Source organism: Festucalex cinctus, chromosome 15, assembly GCF_051991245.1.
Source record: "Festucalex cinctus isolate MCC-2025b chromosome 15, RoL_Fcin_1.0, whole genome shotgun sequence".
Lineage (NCBI taxonomy): Eukaryota > Metazoa > Chordata > Actinopteri > Syngnathiformes > Syngnathidae > Festucalex > Festucalex cinctus.
The window spans coordinates 26,152,719-26,169,614 of record NC_135425.1 but is presented as its reverse complement, the minus strand read 5'-3'; the positions used below and the strand labels follow the sequence as shown (position 1 = coordinate 26,169,614).

The 16,896-nt window shown below is 37.9% G+C and overlaps 1 protein-coding gene across 1 annotated transcript; it reads left to right on the top strand.

Annotated features, from left to right (window-relative positions):
• Nucleotides 1–978: 978 nt before the first annotated feature.
• Nucleotides 979–12,455, top strand: taok3b (TAO kinase 3b). Its single transcript, XM_077497193.1, has 8 exons — nt 979–1,818; nt 2,609–2,845; nt 4,122–4,250; nt 5,190–5,393; nt 6,247–6,486; nt 7,455–7,667; nt 8,588–8,770; nt 9,667–12,455. The coding sequence occupies exons 2-8, from the start codon at nt 2,660–2,662 to the stop codon at nt 9,829–9,831; spliced, it is 1,320 nt and encodes a 439-aa protein (XP_077353319.1). The 5' UTR covers nt 979–1,818; nt 2,609–2,659; the 3' UTR covers nt 9,832–12,455.
• Nucleotides 12,456–16,896: the final 4,441 nt, after the last annotated feature.

The following is a 16,896-nucleotide window of genomic DNA, read 5'->3' as shown; positions in this document are numbered from 1 at the left end:
CAAAGCAGAGCCGCAGCAAAAGATTACTGCGTGTTCTATTGTTGTTCATTTCTATCTATCTATCTAACGCTAGCTAGCTAGCTTTCTATCTCACTAGCTTTCTAGCTATCTATCTCACTAGCTCGCTTTCATCTATCTATATATCTATCATATATCTATCTCGCTAGCTAGCTTTCTAGCTAACTTATCTATTTCGCTAGCTAGGCTTCTAGCTAACTAATTAGCTAGCTAGCTTTCTAGCTAACTATCCCGCTAGCTAGCTTTCTCGCTAACTAATTAGCTAGCTAGCTTTCTAGCTATCTCGCTATTTATTTATTTAGCTAGCTATGTAAGACTGGAAATGACTACGCCCAATCGGTGTTTTACGATACGTTAGATTTCTGTCACAATTGCCGAGCAATTATTTCTTTTTTAACGAGTCTATCACAGTTTTTGTTTGCACCCTAAACCGGTAGTTACATCATCATCACGGATTTGTAGCATTGGTGAATAGTCCTATTTATCCGACTTATCGAAAAATAGATACTGTATGTAAATTCATTAATTTTATTCCAGAATTTTATTTTCACTTTTACTTACCTACAGGTAGGTGTACCTATACTATAGCAGTTGCTTCTCTATTATTTTTTGTTATCTAAGGAAGTATATAAATCAAAAATACATATTTTTACTCTCCATCGTGACTTTAGTAGTCTATCATTTGTCTATAAAACCGTACTGCACACCTCTGCGGACTCTTTGTTTGCTCGTTCTAAAACAATGAGAGTGCCACCGCCACCTACTGTAGTGGATGTGCAATTACACTAATACGACCAACTAAATAAATCCAACAAATCCCTGAGGTGACATTTGACTGCTAATATAATCAAGCCATGCGTAATAGTAAGTTGAGCGTGTGTAGTATCGCCGCGTGTCTCTTTAAGGGAAGGGGGAGTGTAAGAAAAAGCGGTCCCAAAAAAAGAAAAAGAAAAAGGGAGAGCGAGCGAGCGAGCGGGCGAGAGAGGAGAAGAGATGAATAGAAGGCACGAGAAGCACCTACCATGACCAAGTGCGCTGTAAATGTAGGACACACATCCGAGCCTCCGAGCGGCGTCACATCGGGACACTCGGCCACCATGTTCGCACTCGCCTCTCGCCAGCGAGCCGCCGCCGTCCTCCAGCCGAGCGTGGCGAGCGTCGCCCGGGGAAAGCCTCAGCCTGCCTCCGCTCCGGTGCCGCTAAATTACATCACATCTTTCCGCGATTATCAATGGTAGGCATTGCGTAATTGCCGCCCCCCACCCCTCCCCCTTCCACGTTATTATTATTATTATTATTATTATCTGTATTATTGTCACCGCCCCGCTTCCGGAGAATCTCGCTTTTCGCATCGATTGGCTGGACTGGACGGATGCAGCAGCAGCAGCAGCAGCTTCTCGGGCCGGCCGACAAGGACCCGCGCGCGGCCCGCGTAGCTCGAGCGGAAGCTGCAGGATGCGCGTGAGGCCGCCGGCGGCGCGGCGGACGTGTGCTGCATTCGCGGACGTCGGACACAAGGAACGCGGGCCAGCTGCCGCGGGGACCGGGAAGCAGCCGGCGGCGCCCGGCAGCGCCTGAAGCGCGGCTCAACTTCCTCCTCCTTCCTCCGCTCGTCGTCCGCGCTGCAGGAGCATGTTGCCGGCGTGAAGAAGGGATGAGGCCGCGCACGGGGACTCCAGCGGGCCACAGCTGCGGCCTTCTTCTCACCACAGCCGGCGGCGGCGACGACGACGACGACGCCGCGGGACCCGCGAACGCAACACCGTCACATCATCATCATCTTCATCATCATCATCTTTGGTATCTACTTGTCGCTCTCGTCCGTCGATTGCATGAAGAGGAACGAGAAAGAGAGTTGAAAAAAAAAAAAAAATGTGTAATGCGCGTGCATGTGCGTGTGTGAAAAGGGGGGAGGAGGAGGGAAGGGGGGGGGGGGGCACTCACGCGCTATGCTATGACTACATCCATCCGTCGTCATGGTAACCACATCCTGTTAATGGATGTCATTTTCCCCTCCTCCTCCTCCTCGCTCTTCATCACCTTAAAAAAAAATCTGCTCTGGTTAAATGCTTTTGTGTTAAAAAAAATAAAAAATAAAAAATCCCAAAAGTTGTAGTTGCAAAAGTGTGCACACCCTCTAATAACTAACCCTCAAGTGCATCTGGTTTAAGGCAATAACACTGGAACGGTTCACAATTACTACAATGAACTTTTAGATCCATTTGAAGAAAAAAAGTTCTAGTTCTAGTAGGCTTTTTTTTTTTTTTTTTTTTTAAAGTTGGTCAACAATTGAATTTTTAATCTTAAATTGGTTCAACAATTCTCTTTTTAGAGCGTGTAAAATTCGGGTTCCATCTCTCTAAACGGTTTTCTTCTTGTCTTCAATTTGGTTGAATTTCCAAATTTTTGCCAATTTCGCCGCATTTTGACAGTTTGCCATAACATAAACTGCTGAACTTTATTCAAGGAAACAGTTTGAATGCGATCGCTGCATGCCGCTCGCACTCGTCGCCGTTCATAATCGGGGTGTGCACACTTACGCAAGTTTCACCAAAAGTTGCGTTTTTTTTTTGTTTTTTTTTCTGCGCAGGTCATCCGGGAGATCCAGGAGCATGAGCAGAACTTTGAGCTGCGGCAGCAGATGTCTGGCTACAAGCGCATGCGGCGGCAGCACCAGAAGCAGCTGATGGTCCTGGAGAACAGGCTCAAGGCCGAGATGGACCAGCACCGGCTCAGGCTGCACAAGGAGCTGGAGACGCAGGCCAACGCCACCTACGCCGAGCTGGAGCGGCTGGCCAAGCGCCACGCCGCCCAGACCGACAGAGAGGTGCGCTGCGCTAACGGCTAACGCCATGCTAACGGCTAACGCCATGCTAACGGCCGCGTTTGCGTTTGAGAACAGCTAACAAAAAAATAAAAATAAAAATCGCTGTGAGCGGCACTGAGGACGACAATGACGATAATTAGGACGATGACTGTGGTGATTATAAGAATGACGATGATTGTGATGATCATATGATGATGATAATTATGACGATTGTGATGATGATCATGATTATTAAGATGACGATGACAATGCTGACGACAATAACGGTGATGGCAATAATGATCATGATGATCATCATCATCATCACGACTATAGTGGTGATGACAATGACGATAAGTATGACGACGATGATGACGATGGTGATTGCAATTGTTATGATGGCTATAAGGATGACGATAATCGTGATGACAATTGATGCTAATTATGATTATGATGATGATCATGATTATAATCATGATGATGACAATCATGACGATAATTATGATGGCAATGATGATAATCATGGTGAGGATGCTGATAAGTTTGACGATGAGAACGATAACAAAGTTGATTGTCTTGATGATGATGATGATATTGTGATGATGATTATGATGACGATGATAATGCTGACTAGAATAACAGTGATGACGATAATAATGATGAGGATGATGATCATCATCATCATGATTACAGTGGGGATGACAAAAATGACGAAAAGTATGACGATGATGATGATGATTGCGATTTATATGACTATAAGGATGACGATAATCGTGAGGATGACGACAATTGATGCTAATTATGATGATGATGATGATCATGATAAATTGATGATGATGATGATGATGTCTATGATGATAATTATGATGGCAATGATGGTGAAGATAGTTTGATTAGGATTGTAAGAATATCGATGATGATGATATTAATGATGATCATCATGATTATAGTGGTGATGACAACGACGACGATAAGTATGACGACGATGATGATTGCGATTGTTAGGATGACTATAAGGATGGCGATAATGAGGATGATGAGAATTGATGCTAATTAAGATGATGATGATGATGAATACAACGCTGATTGAAATTTTGATGACTATGATGATGTCGATTATCATGACGACAATCATTTGGACAATAACAAAGGTGACGACGACGGTTATGCTGACGACAATAATGACGAGAACGACGACGACGATGTCGATGGCGACGGCGCCGACACTAACGACAGCTCTGATGATGATGATGATGATGATGATGATGATGACGACGCCTCTTCCTCACCTCGTCAGACGAAATCGGCGGCCGGCGAGGAGCGTCGCATCCAGCAGCAAATCGCGGCTCAGCAGAAGAAGGAGCTGACGTCCTTCCTGGAGAGCCAAAAGCGAGAGTACCGACTCTGCAAGGACAAAATCAAAGAAGTAAACAAAAACAAAAGACACACAAAACATCCCAAAATGTTTTCCTCCAAATTCCACTTTTTCTTATCTTACAACTTTACTCCAAAATGGATGAAACTCTTTTTTTTATTATGTTGACATTTTCGGAAATGTAATAAAAAAATGTCAAACTAGGAAATAAGACAAAACATGAAGCATTTTGTGTACTTATCGACCGTCAGATTTTTGAAAAAGGCCGCAATAGCCATCAAAATGGTGAATATCGGCACAGGTAATCGACCTGATCGTCAACAAGAAGAAAATCCGATTTTTTTAAATTTCAACTGAGCAAAATTTTTGGAATCAGAAATGCAAAATTGTCCTAAATCAGTTGGAAATTACGAAAGCGTATTGCATTCTTTTGGGCAAAAAAAAAACAAAACTCCAGTTTTACTGACTTTTTTTTTTTTTGGTGAGTTTGTTGTTTTTGGAGTAATTTTTTTCCCTGTTTTTTTTTTTTTTATATATATTTTTGTTCTATTTTATTGAATATTTTTTTTCTGTCAAAAAAAATATTTAAAAAAATACAGGAAAAATTAACCAGAAAAACAGGAGAAGAAAAAAAAAAAAAAACACAAGAAAAAAAATTTCTGTTTTTCTGAGTATTTATTTATTTATTTTATTTTTTTTACTTCTGAACACTTTTTCTGAATATTTTTTCCCCCTGTTTTTCTGAATATTCTTTTTATGACAGGAAAAAAATATTCAGTAGAACACACAAAAAAAATAATAAAAACTGAAAAAAAAAAAATACTCAAAAAAGACAAAGCTCCCCAAAAAATGAGTCAGAAAAACAAGAGATGTAAATATTTTTTCCAAGTGAATGGAAATAGAACGTACACAAAAAAGTACATCCCTACTTTCTTGTACCACAAGAGGGCGCCTGTTTGTTGTCTTATTTCTTTTTTTTTTTTTCCAAAGGAGATGAACGAGGACCCGTGCACCCCGAAAGAGGAGAAGCAGGAGCGTCTGTCGCGGCACAAGGAGACCGTTCAGCGCTCGCAGGCGGAGGAGGAGGCCAACCTGCTGGCGCAGCAGCGGCTCGTCTACGAGCGCAGCTGCCGCGCCCTCAAGAGGCGGAGTCTGTTCAGGAAGCACGACTTCGAGCAGGAGCAACTCCGAGAGGTGACGGCGCCGTAGCGGCCATTTTGCCAACTTGCCGTCCACCGATGATGACATCACATGCTGCATTCGAGGATGGTCGGAAGTCGGATTTATCCGAGTTTTGGGGGTTGTTTTCTTCCCATGTCCGACATGAAAGCGTTCGAGAGCGAAAGTAAACAAACAAAATGGGGGATAGCGATTTTGACCTCAAGGGCGGGCGGAGCCCGATTTCCGACCATCCTTGATTGCAGCAAAAGTTGCTCCAGGTTCGGGCAACGACCAATCACAGCTCACTTGTTTTCTGAAGCTGAGCTGCGTTGCCCGAGCAACTGTGATGTCATCTTCAGTGGACAGTGGCAAAATGGCCGCTCCCTGAGATGGATTAACTCGTTCACTCCCAGCCATTTTAATTGAATTTTGCAAGACTCAAAAAATATTGTGTTCGATTGCTATAAATTTCTTTCATCACGAAAAAAAAAAGTATATTTCTGTTTCCGTTTTGCAGCAATTAGCATTAGAATATAGCAAAGTTTCATCATTATTCCTAAATCTGTTTAAAACAGTGGGGAAAAGAGCCTTTTTCATCATGGCCCTGGTTGATCTCTTATACTCTGCTGCCACCTGCTGGCTGTTTTTATAGTAACTACCATTGCTTCGAGCTTTCTCTTCAGTTCAGAGGCTGCATCAAAGTCTTCTGTATGCTCTAGCATAGAAAAACACACCCAAAAAAACGTATAAATACGTCTTTGGGAGCATGGCAATATTTAAAATCAAACGTTTTTATACGTTTTTGGGAGCAAATGCGTTAACTGTATTTTGCTTCATAACCTGATATTGCGCCAAGGTAATCTTAATGATAACGTGGCGTCGCTAGGAGCTGAACAAGAAGCGCAGCCAGAAGGAGATGGAGCAGGCGCTGATGATCCGCCAGGACGAGGCCACGCAGGAGCTGGAGCGGCGGCAGCTCGACGTGCTCCACAAGCTGCGCGCACAACTCGTGCGGCTGCAGCACCAGACCGAGCTGGACAACCAGGAGGAGTACAACCAGCGCAGGCAGCGCGAGCTCCTGCGCAAACACGCCCTGGAGCACAGGCAGCGGCCCCGGGACCTCAAGGTGGCCCCCGTTCGCAGATGGCGCAGATTTCGCAGATTGCACAGATTTCGCAGATTTCGTGGATCGGGAGAGAGAGAGAGAAAAAAAAAAAAAAAAAAAAAACGCCCCCCAAATCTGATCTTCCTTTGTACACTGTAAACCCGAATATTCAAAATAATCAAATAGATTAATTAAGTACACGATACTCAAACTACTATTGTTCAATGAGACAAGTATCCCTTTAAGTTGGTGTAACTTTGTATGCTTTTATAATGTAATTTGTGGATTAAGTATTGTAGTTTTTGGATATGGATAACTTGAAAGACATCAATTAGCTGTAATTTAATCAAATGTAGTTATTTCGTTTCTATTATTTAAAAAAAAAATACAAATACAATTAATTTATATGGTGCATACAAAAAATAAAATTGGCATGTGATCAAATAAATACATAAATAAATAAATAAAACATTATAATTTTTCGCACATTCACTGCTAGTCCAGCAAAAAATGCATCATTTGACGTCTTTTTCCGTCAATGGCAGTGAATGAGTTAAATGAGATCACTATTATTGTACTACTGGATTATTGTAATCCCAAACTCTAAATAAATAAATAACATATGGTAATTGTTAAATGAGAAAAAAAAAGAAAAAATGTTGACCTTCTAATGATACAATATATTTATTGTAATCTAAAACACTCTTGGAAAAAGTGGGGTAAAAAAAAAATATATATATATATATTGGCTATAAATATTGGAGGAAAAAAAGTGGGGAGAATAAAATAGGACAACAGTATTTTTTTTTTCATGACAATTTGGCAACGGGCTGGCCCCAAATAGCAAAAATCTAATTTAATTGACACCAATTATAATTGCATTTAATTTTTTATCACACTCCCAAAAATAAAATAAAAAAAAGATTGAAAAAAAAAAAAAAGTAAAAAAAAAATAAAAATGACTGGTTCCGTCCCGTCCCGTCCCTCAGACGCTGGAGCTGCAGATCAAGAAGCAGTTCCAGGACACGTGCAAGGTCCAGAACAAGCAGTACAAAGCGCTGCGCAACCACCAGCTGGAGGTGTCGCCCAAAGGCGAGCACAAGACTCTCCTCAGGGGCCTGAAGGAGGAGCAGACCCGCAAGCTGGCCGTGCTGGCCGAGCAGTACGAGCGCTCCATCAACCAGATGACCAACTCGCAAGCGGTACGGCCGCAACAAAAAACAAAAACAAAAAAAACGCAACCACGCTAATCAAACTAGCATCACTGTTATAATCCTTTAAACGACAGAAATCGTGACACATGTAAGACAGAAATGAAAACAATACTCACACGGTACATATTCTTCATCTTCTGCGACGAATGGATGGCGAATTTGACTGCGGCTTACTGAGGAGTTTTGACCGTCTCCGTTTACATCCATCCATGTTTGTGTTATACTGCCCTCATGTGGCCAAGGTGTGCACAGCAGAAGCACAATCTGCATTGAATTGGAACCAAAATGTGGCAAAAACAATTTATTATTCGACAAAAATATTAATGCAACACTTGTTTTCTTGCTCCCATTTATTTTTAAAATTTTTTATGTGATTAACTCAAAAGATCATGTTCATGCTAAAAAAAAAAAAAAAAAAAAAAAAAAAAGTAAACAAAAAAAACATGCAATATTGTGCTTTTGTACATTAATGAAAAATAAGAATACTATAAATATATATGAAAAAAATATATATTGAGGCGCTTACTTGCTAATGCACGCACGCATTGATTTCCTCCACATATTGACTCACTTCATCTGACCATTAATGTGAATTTGAAACATAGAAGGGCTAAAACATGCCTTGTGAAAATTAAACTGCACTAAAAAAAAATAGCCACAAGAGGGTGCTAGAGCTGCACAAATGGATATCAACCCGACTTTTTTTTTTTTTTTAACAGATGTGCTGATATCACGATATTGCTGTTATTGTTACATCCCTAAGTCATTATTATGCTTTCGATAAAGCAGCATATTCCAAAAAAAAAAATATAATACAAATTTTGAGAAAGTGATTCCTCTTTTACCGTTGCACTTGCCTGGTTGCGGTCAGAGCGCCGATGGTCAGCGTTTGTGGGAATAATTTGCAGATGCGGTTGGAGGCGGAGCAAGAGTCGGAGTGCGACGCCCTGAAGCGGCAGCTGAAGCAGGAGATGGAGCTGCTGGACGCCTACCAGAGCAAGACCAGGTCGCAGATGGAGAGCCAGCACGAGCGAGAGCTGCAGAAGCTCCAGCAGAGGGTCTCCTTGCGCCGGGCCCACCTGGAGCAGAAGGTAAGACAGTCACATCGCCGCCAGCGTCGTTTGCTGTCCCCTGATTGGTCGCTTTTAGCGCTTGCCGGTCTAAATGCGTGTGTGTGTGCGCGCCAGTCAAGTCAAGTCAAGCCAAGTCAAGTCAAGTCAAGTCATCTTTATTTATATATCACTTTCTAGGGTTGTTACAGTTTTAGAATTTTTCATTTTAGTTAGTTTTGATTTCGTGTTGAGTTTCGTTTAAAGGTCTAAATGCATGTGTGTGCGCCGGTCAAGTCAAGTCAAGTCAAGTCAAGTCATCTTTTTTTATATAGCGCTTTCTAGGGTTATTATAGTTTTGGAATTTTTCATGTTAGTTAGTTTTGATTTTGTTTTGAGTTTTGTTTTTTAAATTTAGTTAGTTTTATTTTTATTTTTTCAAGTTTTCGGGGTGGTTGTGTTAGTTTTTATTAGTTTGAGTTATTTAATAAAAACTCTGTTTTATTTAGTTAGTTTCAGTGTTAAATTTAGTTTTTTTTATGTGTATTACTTGTGCATAATATTAAAAAAAAACAAAAAAAAAAAAACAACCACAACACCATGGGAGCAACATCATCTTTTGGTGCTTTTCTATTGGCTGCTGCTGCGATGACGTCACTGCTGTGTGACACGCTTTCAAACGTCCTTATTCCGGTTCATATTCAAATAAATTGACTTCAAATCTGATTTCAAATCATTCCCAAAGGCTCATGCATTAAATTAATTACCCAAGACAGGAAGAAGGACATTTTTTGCTATAATTATTCATTTTCGTTTTTTTTTTTTTTTAATTAAAAAGCATTTTCGTTGTTATTTTATTTTGTTAACGAAATTGTTTTTTGGATGTTTTTTTTCCTCGTTAGTTTTCGTTCACTCGAACCCCTTTTTGGTGTTTGCAGATGGAGGAGGAGCTTTCGGCTCTGCAGAAGGATCGCAGCGAGAGGATCAAAACTCTGTTTGATCGTCAGGAGCGAGAGATTTTGTCCTTCGACAGCGAGACTCGCATCCTGGGCTTCGGCAGTCTGGGATCTTTGGACTTGTTCCTCAAAGACGACAACAGATGAAAGCGGACCACACATTTTTTTTTTTTTTTCGGATTGTTTTTCCGGCAGCGGCGGAGAAACTCGTTTCTAGGCGGCGAAAGTTGCCACACAATCCACGCCGATTCTGTCGCTCCTGTTGTTGGGATGACTCCTCCTCCTCCTCCTCCTCGTCTCGGTTTTTTGGTATGGAGTGAATAATTCAGGAAATTTTTTGCTAAAATGGGCACTTTGATATGTTTCAGTAGGACTCCATCATTTGTGTGTGTATGTGTGTGCGTGTGTATGTGTAGAGTAGGGGTGGGCAAAGTTTGACCTGGGGGGTCACCTGGGCCAAATCCGAAATTATTTGGTGCACTCGTTTAGCCAATTTGGGTAACAAACAAACATTTGACTGATTGATTGATTTTTAAAATACATTTTTCTCATTAAATCATGCCTATATATATATATAATATTATATAATAATTCTAATAATTATAATTAATTATTATAATAATTAATTAATCAATTAATTAATTATAATAATTAATAATTAAAAAACCCTTACTTGTAAAGCCTGTACTGGGGGAATTCCAGTCTCAAGGCAGCAGACACGTCCACGTCAAAATTTAGCAGTAATAAATGTCATAATAATAATGCATATATTTGTGGAGACTGGGCTCAAGTTTTATTTTATAATTAAAAAAAAAAAAAAGTGCAAAATTTCTCAAGTTAGTTTATCTTAAAGATTAGATAGCTCTTAAATATGGAAAAAAAAATGCGCTGAGCCGTCAACGTCTTACAAATGCAATTATGCCGTCTAGTGGCGGAAAAATGACCTCAACCTTTTTGCAGTACAGTACATCATTTTTATTCATTTGCACTAAATTTGTATCAGTGACTAAATGATGCAGCCATACTTGTATTAGTTTGACATTTTTTCCCCCTCTTTTATCTTGCGTATGAAAAGTTATTGTACATTTAGAACAGATGCAAAATTTGTGATTAATCATGATGATAATCCAATTAAAAAATTTTAATTGTCTGACATCACTTATATGCAATATAATTATATACGCATAATACAATTGGGGAAAAAAAAAAAAAAAGATATTTGACCTCCAGATTAGATTTTTGGACTTCATCGCTGAAAGTGAGTTTTCAAAATCCAAACGTGGCCCTTGAGCACAAAACGTTTGCCCACCCCGACGACGTCCAGGACATTGTGGAATGTGAGCTGCGGACAACATCGACGCCATCCGTGCTGCTCTTCTTCTTCTTCTTCTTCTTCTTTTCATCCTTTTTGATCTCCTTCCTATGTTTTTTGTTGTTGTCATCTTCTTCAGTTTTTCCCTCGTCTCGCTGTTTCTCAATATCAAGAACGCAGAGTTCGGACTCGGCGGGTTACGGTCTCGGTAAGAACGGTCTCGGAGAACCGACTCCGCGACGAACGTACTTTATTCAACTTTACAAATATAAAAAGGTGAAAAAAATATATAGATATAAATGTGAGTCCTCTCCTCAGCCATTTTGATAGCAGCAGCAAAAAAAAAAAAAAATGCATCTTGAGATCTGACATCATTTGAGAAACGGCTCATCTTCCTTTTCGGTTGTTCTTCTTGGTCCTTTCTCTTCTTCTAGTCCGAACTTCTTCTTTTTGGTGGTTTCTAAAACTCATTTTCTGCTCCTTCTTCTCGGTCGTGTCAAGCTACTTTCTTTGAATTTTTTTTTTTTTTCCCCCCCGGAATGTGAACGCAAAAGCGTGGCGGCGTCATGGCTTTTTTCTCATTGCATGCACTTTATTAGGGACGCGTGACGCATGGCTCTGTTTGTAAATAGTGGTCATCAGCATTTTCGCTTTTGAAGCCCCTCCCACTGGAATATATGACTGGATAAGCTGCCATCTTGCTCCTCCCAAAAAACAAAAAAAAACAAAAACAAAGTTTCTCGGCATACGATCCGATACATTTACAATATCCAAATTGGAGAACATTTGACACGGCACTTATAGAAACAGCATGATTTATTATATTTTAAATTTGTTAAAACAAACGAGGATTTCAGACATTTTAAAACTTGCCTTAAATACGTGTATAAATTATATGCTTCATGATGTTTCAAGGAGGAAACTTGGTATATTTTTTTAACATTCACTCCCAAAAACGTATTTATACGTTTTTTAGTTTTTTTGTATGCTAGAGTTTTTGTCTGAAGGCTTTGATGATGCAGTTTCTGACCTGAAGTGGTCGCTTAAAGCGATGGTACTTATTACAAAAAAAAAAGAAAAAAAAGAAAGAAAAAAAAATGGCCAGCAGGTGGCAAGTATAAGAGATCAACCAGGTCCATGTTGCAACAAGCTCTTTTTCCCAGTATTTTCAACATTTTTGTGAATAATGATGAAACTTAGCTAATTGCTACAAAACATAAAAACAGCTAAAAAATATACCGTCTTTTTTTTTTTTTTTTTTTTCCTGATGAAAGAAGAGACACATTTTTCTTTTGGTAGGTTCCATGTTTTGATAGCAATAGATCATGAAAATGGCTGGGAGTGAATGAGTTAAATAAAAAAATTTATAAATTGTAATTGAACAAAAGATGCTTCTGCCAAATATAAAATTGGGGTCTAAGGAACTGAGCGATTTAAAAAAAAAAAAAAAAAAAATCCCCCCCCTACCACACCCCCGGCCTTATGCTATGTTTATGCGCACGAGATGGGAGTAGCAAGATGGCCACCCTTGTGACTTCAGCGGCTTGCACAGGCGTGCATGTGCTACTGGCTATCCAGTCATATATTCAGATCAGTGGCCCCTCCCCACTCAAAAAAAAAAAAAAAAAAAAAAAAAAAAAAAAGACCCCGCCCCATGAGTTACGATAGGTTCACATATGCCTTTCTTTCAGTTGTCGTGCCTTTTTTTAAATTTAATTTCATTTTTTTTCTTTTTTTTTTTTGGTTCCATTTGCTCATCGAACTTGTTGTACATGACCAATGGTGAGAAATTGTGCTGTTTTTTGATATAAATATTTGTACTTGAGCGTATTAGCTAGAACACGCCCACCGACAACCCGTCCGTCTATTTACTCACGTGGCGACGGAGCTGACAAAGTTTGGTTGATTTCGAGAGCGTAAGTTGCGAAAGATTTGATCACAAACGGCGGGCAGAACGACGGGATTATTTGCGGATAATTCACCGGGGTTGCAATTTTGGATGATCAGATTTCACAACTTGGACACTCTTCCTGGGAATTCAAACTTAAGGTGTTGAAATATGAGACATCAGCAAAAAAAATTTAATGGCAAATGTGATTACAGCAAAAGAAAAAAATAGAATTGAAATTTGATATTTTATTTTGAAAAATCCAAAAGTTTGAGAATTTTTTTTTTTTTTTTTTTTTTTAGCTCTCTCATTGGTATACTTGAAAATTTTAACATAATTTATCTTTTTTTTCTAGAGAGAGAGAAAGAAAATAATAAATAAAAAAATAATTTATCTTTCTATTTACGTCTATTAGCATTCAGCTTTCAGCATTCCCACGCAATTTCTCCAGAAATTGCACTTAGTCTCGTTTATTTTGATTTTAATGACAATATTTATTTAATTAACAACACACAATTTCTGTAATTATTCATGAATGTGTTCTTTTTTTGTGTCAAATTCTAATAGTAGAATATAAAGCCTTAAAATAAATTATAGACACAAATGACAAAAATAATTTTAATTTGCGTATTTTAAATATGCGACAAATCATTGTGCAAAATATTGTTCGTTCATTGTTTTAACATTGCGTAGTTTTTAATTATTTCCCCCTTCAAATTTTAATTAAACCAACCATGTTCTCATTTACTATTTTAATGATTTTTATTTAAATTGTTTCATTAATTATTATTTAATTAATCACTTTTTAATTTGTTCCCCAAATTCGGCGCATTTCACATATCACATTTTTCATGTTTTGATTTAATGAAATTATAATACACCACCTTTGTACTTGTTAATGATTCATGTAGTTATTGATTGTATAATATCAAATTATCATGGCAAAAAAATAAACTCTTATAAAATATGTTAGAGTACAAACAAAGTAAAAAAAAAATATGCCAATAAAATTCAATTTCAAAACTGGAAAAATTTGACAAAATATTGTGCAAAATATTTTTCATTCATTATATTGAATTAAAAAAAAAATATATATTTTAGAAAATAAAATTCAACTTCAGTCATTATAAAATAGCGTGATACAAATGTATGAAAAAATATTCTGTATACATATTTTTGCTTTTTTTTTTTGTTGCTGTTCTTTCTTTGCTGTTTGACATGGGATCAATCACATGAGCCAATCAATACAATTCACTCTATTTTCAGTCCCAGACATGTTTCAATATGGATTTGAGGATGTACTCATACATTCTCTATTGAAACATGTCGATTATAATGAAAATATATTTGAAGTGCAAAATGTGATGTATTTGTTTTCCTCAAATTGTCATTTTTTCACTTATTCCCACGGAAAAGTGCCCAAGCAGGATGTTGCAACCCGGAAAAAAGAAGACAAGTGGGCGTCGTGCATGAATTGTGAGCGAATGTTCGGACTGACACAATATTTGCCATGACGTTGGTCAAACAGGTTGCACAATTTCCATTTGATGACCAAATGGAAAGAAAGAATCGTTTGGTGCTTCATTTCTTACGCCAATTTTAGCCTTGTCCCCCTTTTGAACACTCTCGCACCCCCAACAACATCCTGACAAATTGACAAAACAAAACAAAATGAGCCACTGACAACCAAAGTGGGTTGACTCCATTTTTTTTTTTTTTTGCTCGATTTGCAGGAGACAGTTTGAAAAATCTGCAAATAAATCTTGCCGGTTGACAACACGGTGGTAAATTCTGGATCATCGTTTTGGCTCTCCGCAGATTTTGACAAATAAAATGGCACTTACTTGGACCATATTGAATATTCTGATTGGATGTTAATCGCTTGCACGTTTTATGCTGTCGTCGTCATCGTCTTCAGGGCCAGTCGACAAAATTTCCCGAAAGAAAAGAAACAAAACAAAAGTATTTAGTGCAATAGTGATACAAGTCCAAACATTTTTTGTATGGAGGACCAAAACTGCCAAAATTCAAAATAAATAAATGACTAAAAGTGAAAATAAAAATGGATGTAAAAAAAATAATTAAAAAATATATAAATAAATAAATGATTAATTAAATAAATACAGTGAATGGCTAAAAGTGAGAATAAAAACCTATATAAAAAAGTATAATTCGAAAAATATATCAAATAAAATGAATGACTAAAACAATAAATGACTAAAAGTGAAAATAAAAATGAATGTAAAAAATGAAACCCAAAAAATGAATAAATGACGAAATAAATAAATAAAATGACTAAATAAATAAATAAATAAATAGACTAAAAGTGAAAATAAAAATGGATATAAAAAAAATATATAATTCGAAAAATATATCAAAAAATAAATGACTAAATATACAAATAAATGACTAAAAATGAAAATAAAAATGGATGTAAAAAAATGTAATTCGAAAAATATACCCCAAAAAATAAATAAATGACAAAATAAATAAATAAATTACTAAAAGTGCAAATAAAAACGGATATAAAAAATTTAAAAAAATATATATCAAAAAATAAATGACTAAATAAAAACGAATAAATGACTAAAAGTGAAAATAAAAACGGATAGAAAAAAAATATAAATCACAAATTAAATACAAATGTATTTATTTATGTCTATTTAGTCATTTATTTATTTAGAATTTTGGCAGTTTTGGCCCTCCGTCTCAACGCGGGAGCGCCTTTTTAGAGCACAGATCTGACACTCATCCGCAGAGCAGTGGAAGAAAATGTTTCCTTAAAATGAGCAGCAGATACAATGAAAAGAGCACAGGCCCCACAACTGAACCCTGTGGAACACCATACTTAAGATAGCAGGCAGTAGTCGACGCGAAACTGCAACAACATAATTTTAGCCAATCAAGTTCAGTTTCAGTCGGGAATTTTTCTGAAAAGAAACAAACTGAGGGCTTCCCCCTACAGGCCAAAATTGGAACGTCACCTTGATTTGGACCAGGCGTCATCTGAACTTTGAGGGAAAAAAAATGGAGTTATCTCACTCAGGTTGTCAGCGAGTCCCACTAATTTTTGGAACTTGGTGGTCTTAACTCGGAATAGTTGAATCACCTTCAACAATTCGGGAGGCAATAGAAAATTGATTGACTTTAAAAAATAATGATAATAATTTTCACAATATGATGATGATGACGTTCCTGGTATGCAGTAAGGCCGTTTTTACGTGTGCAAGTGAAGCCTTCACAAGTCCAAAAAGTGCTACGAGGCTCCTTCAGTGTCTTCAAATTACTAACGTCAACACGTTCACGTTAAAAAAAAATAATTAATAATAATCATAATGGAAAAACAAGAGAAGGTTTACTGGAGTGCTTCGGAAGCTTCCCACAACGTTTTGCGAGATGATTTTCATGATGATGATGATGATTCTGTTGTGAGTTTCTTGAGATATGGATTTAGTTGGAATATAAATATGAGTACGGAAGATGATAATATGGTTAAATGGGGAACCCGGTCACCATTTCCCGTGTGGTTCAAACACAAATAAAAAAAAAACTATGTTGAAAAACATCTCAATCTCTTTTTGGGTCACTATATTTGATTATAAATGCAGAAAATGATGATTTAAAACAATATATTTGGATTTTATATATATTAGGGGTGTCAAAAAAGTGCACCCATGAGTCATTTATCTTCGTTTTTTTTATTTATTTTTTATTATTTTCCATATCTGATGTGTCAACTGTCATAAGCGATGATTGAATTGACGTCATCGGAAGTGACCACAAAAACCAAGCGTTGGCCTCCATGAGTACACATTTATATTTACATTTTTTTTTTTACAAGTGTTGCGTTATCAACAATCTTTGCAGCGCGCTTCCTCATTGGCCGAGTCGTGATGAAACAGCGGCGCCCTATCGCGTAACCTCCGTCTGACTGTGCCAGGCCCTTCCGGCCGGGGGCCTCGCCCACCACCCACAGTAACAAAACTCCAACACAAGATTAAGAAACAACGCT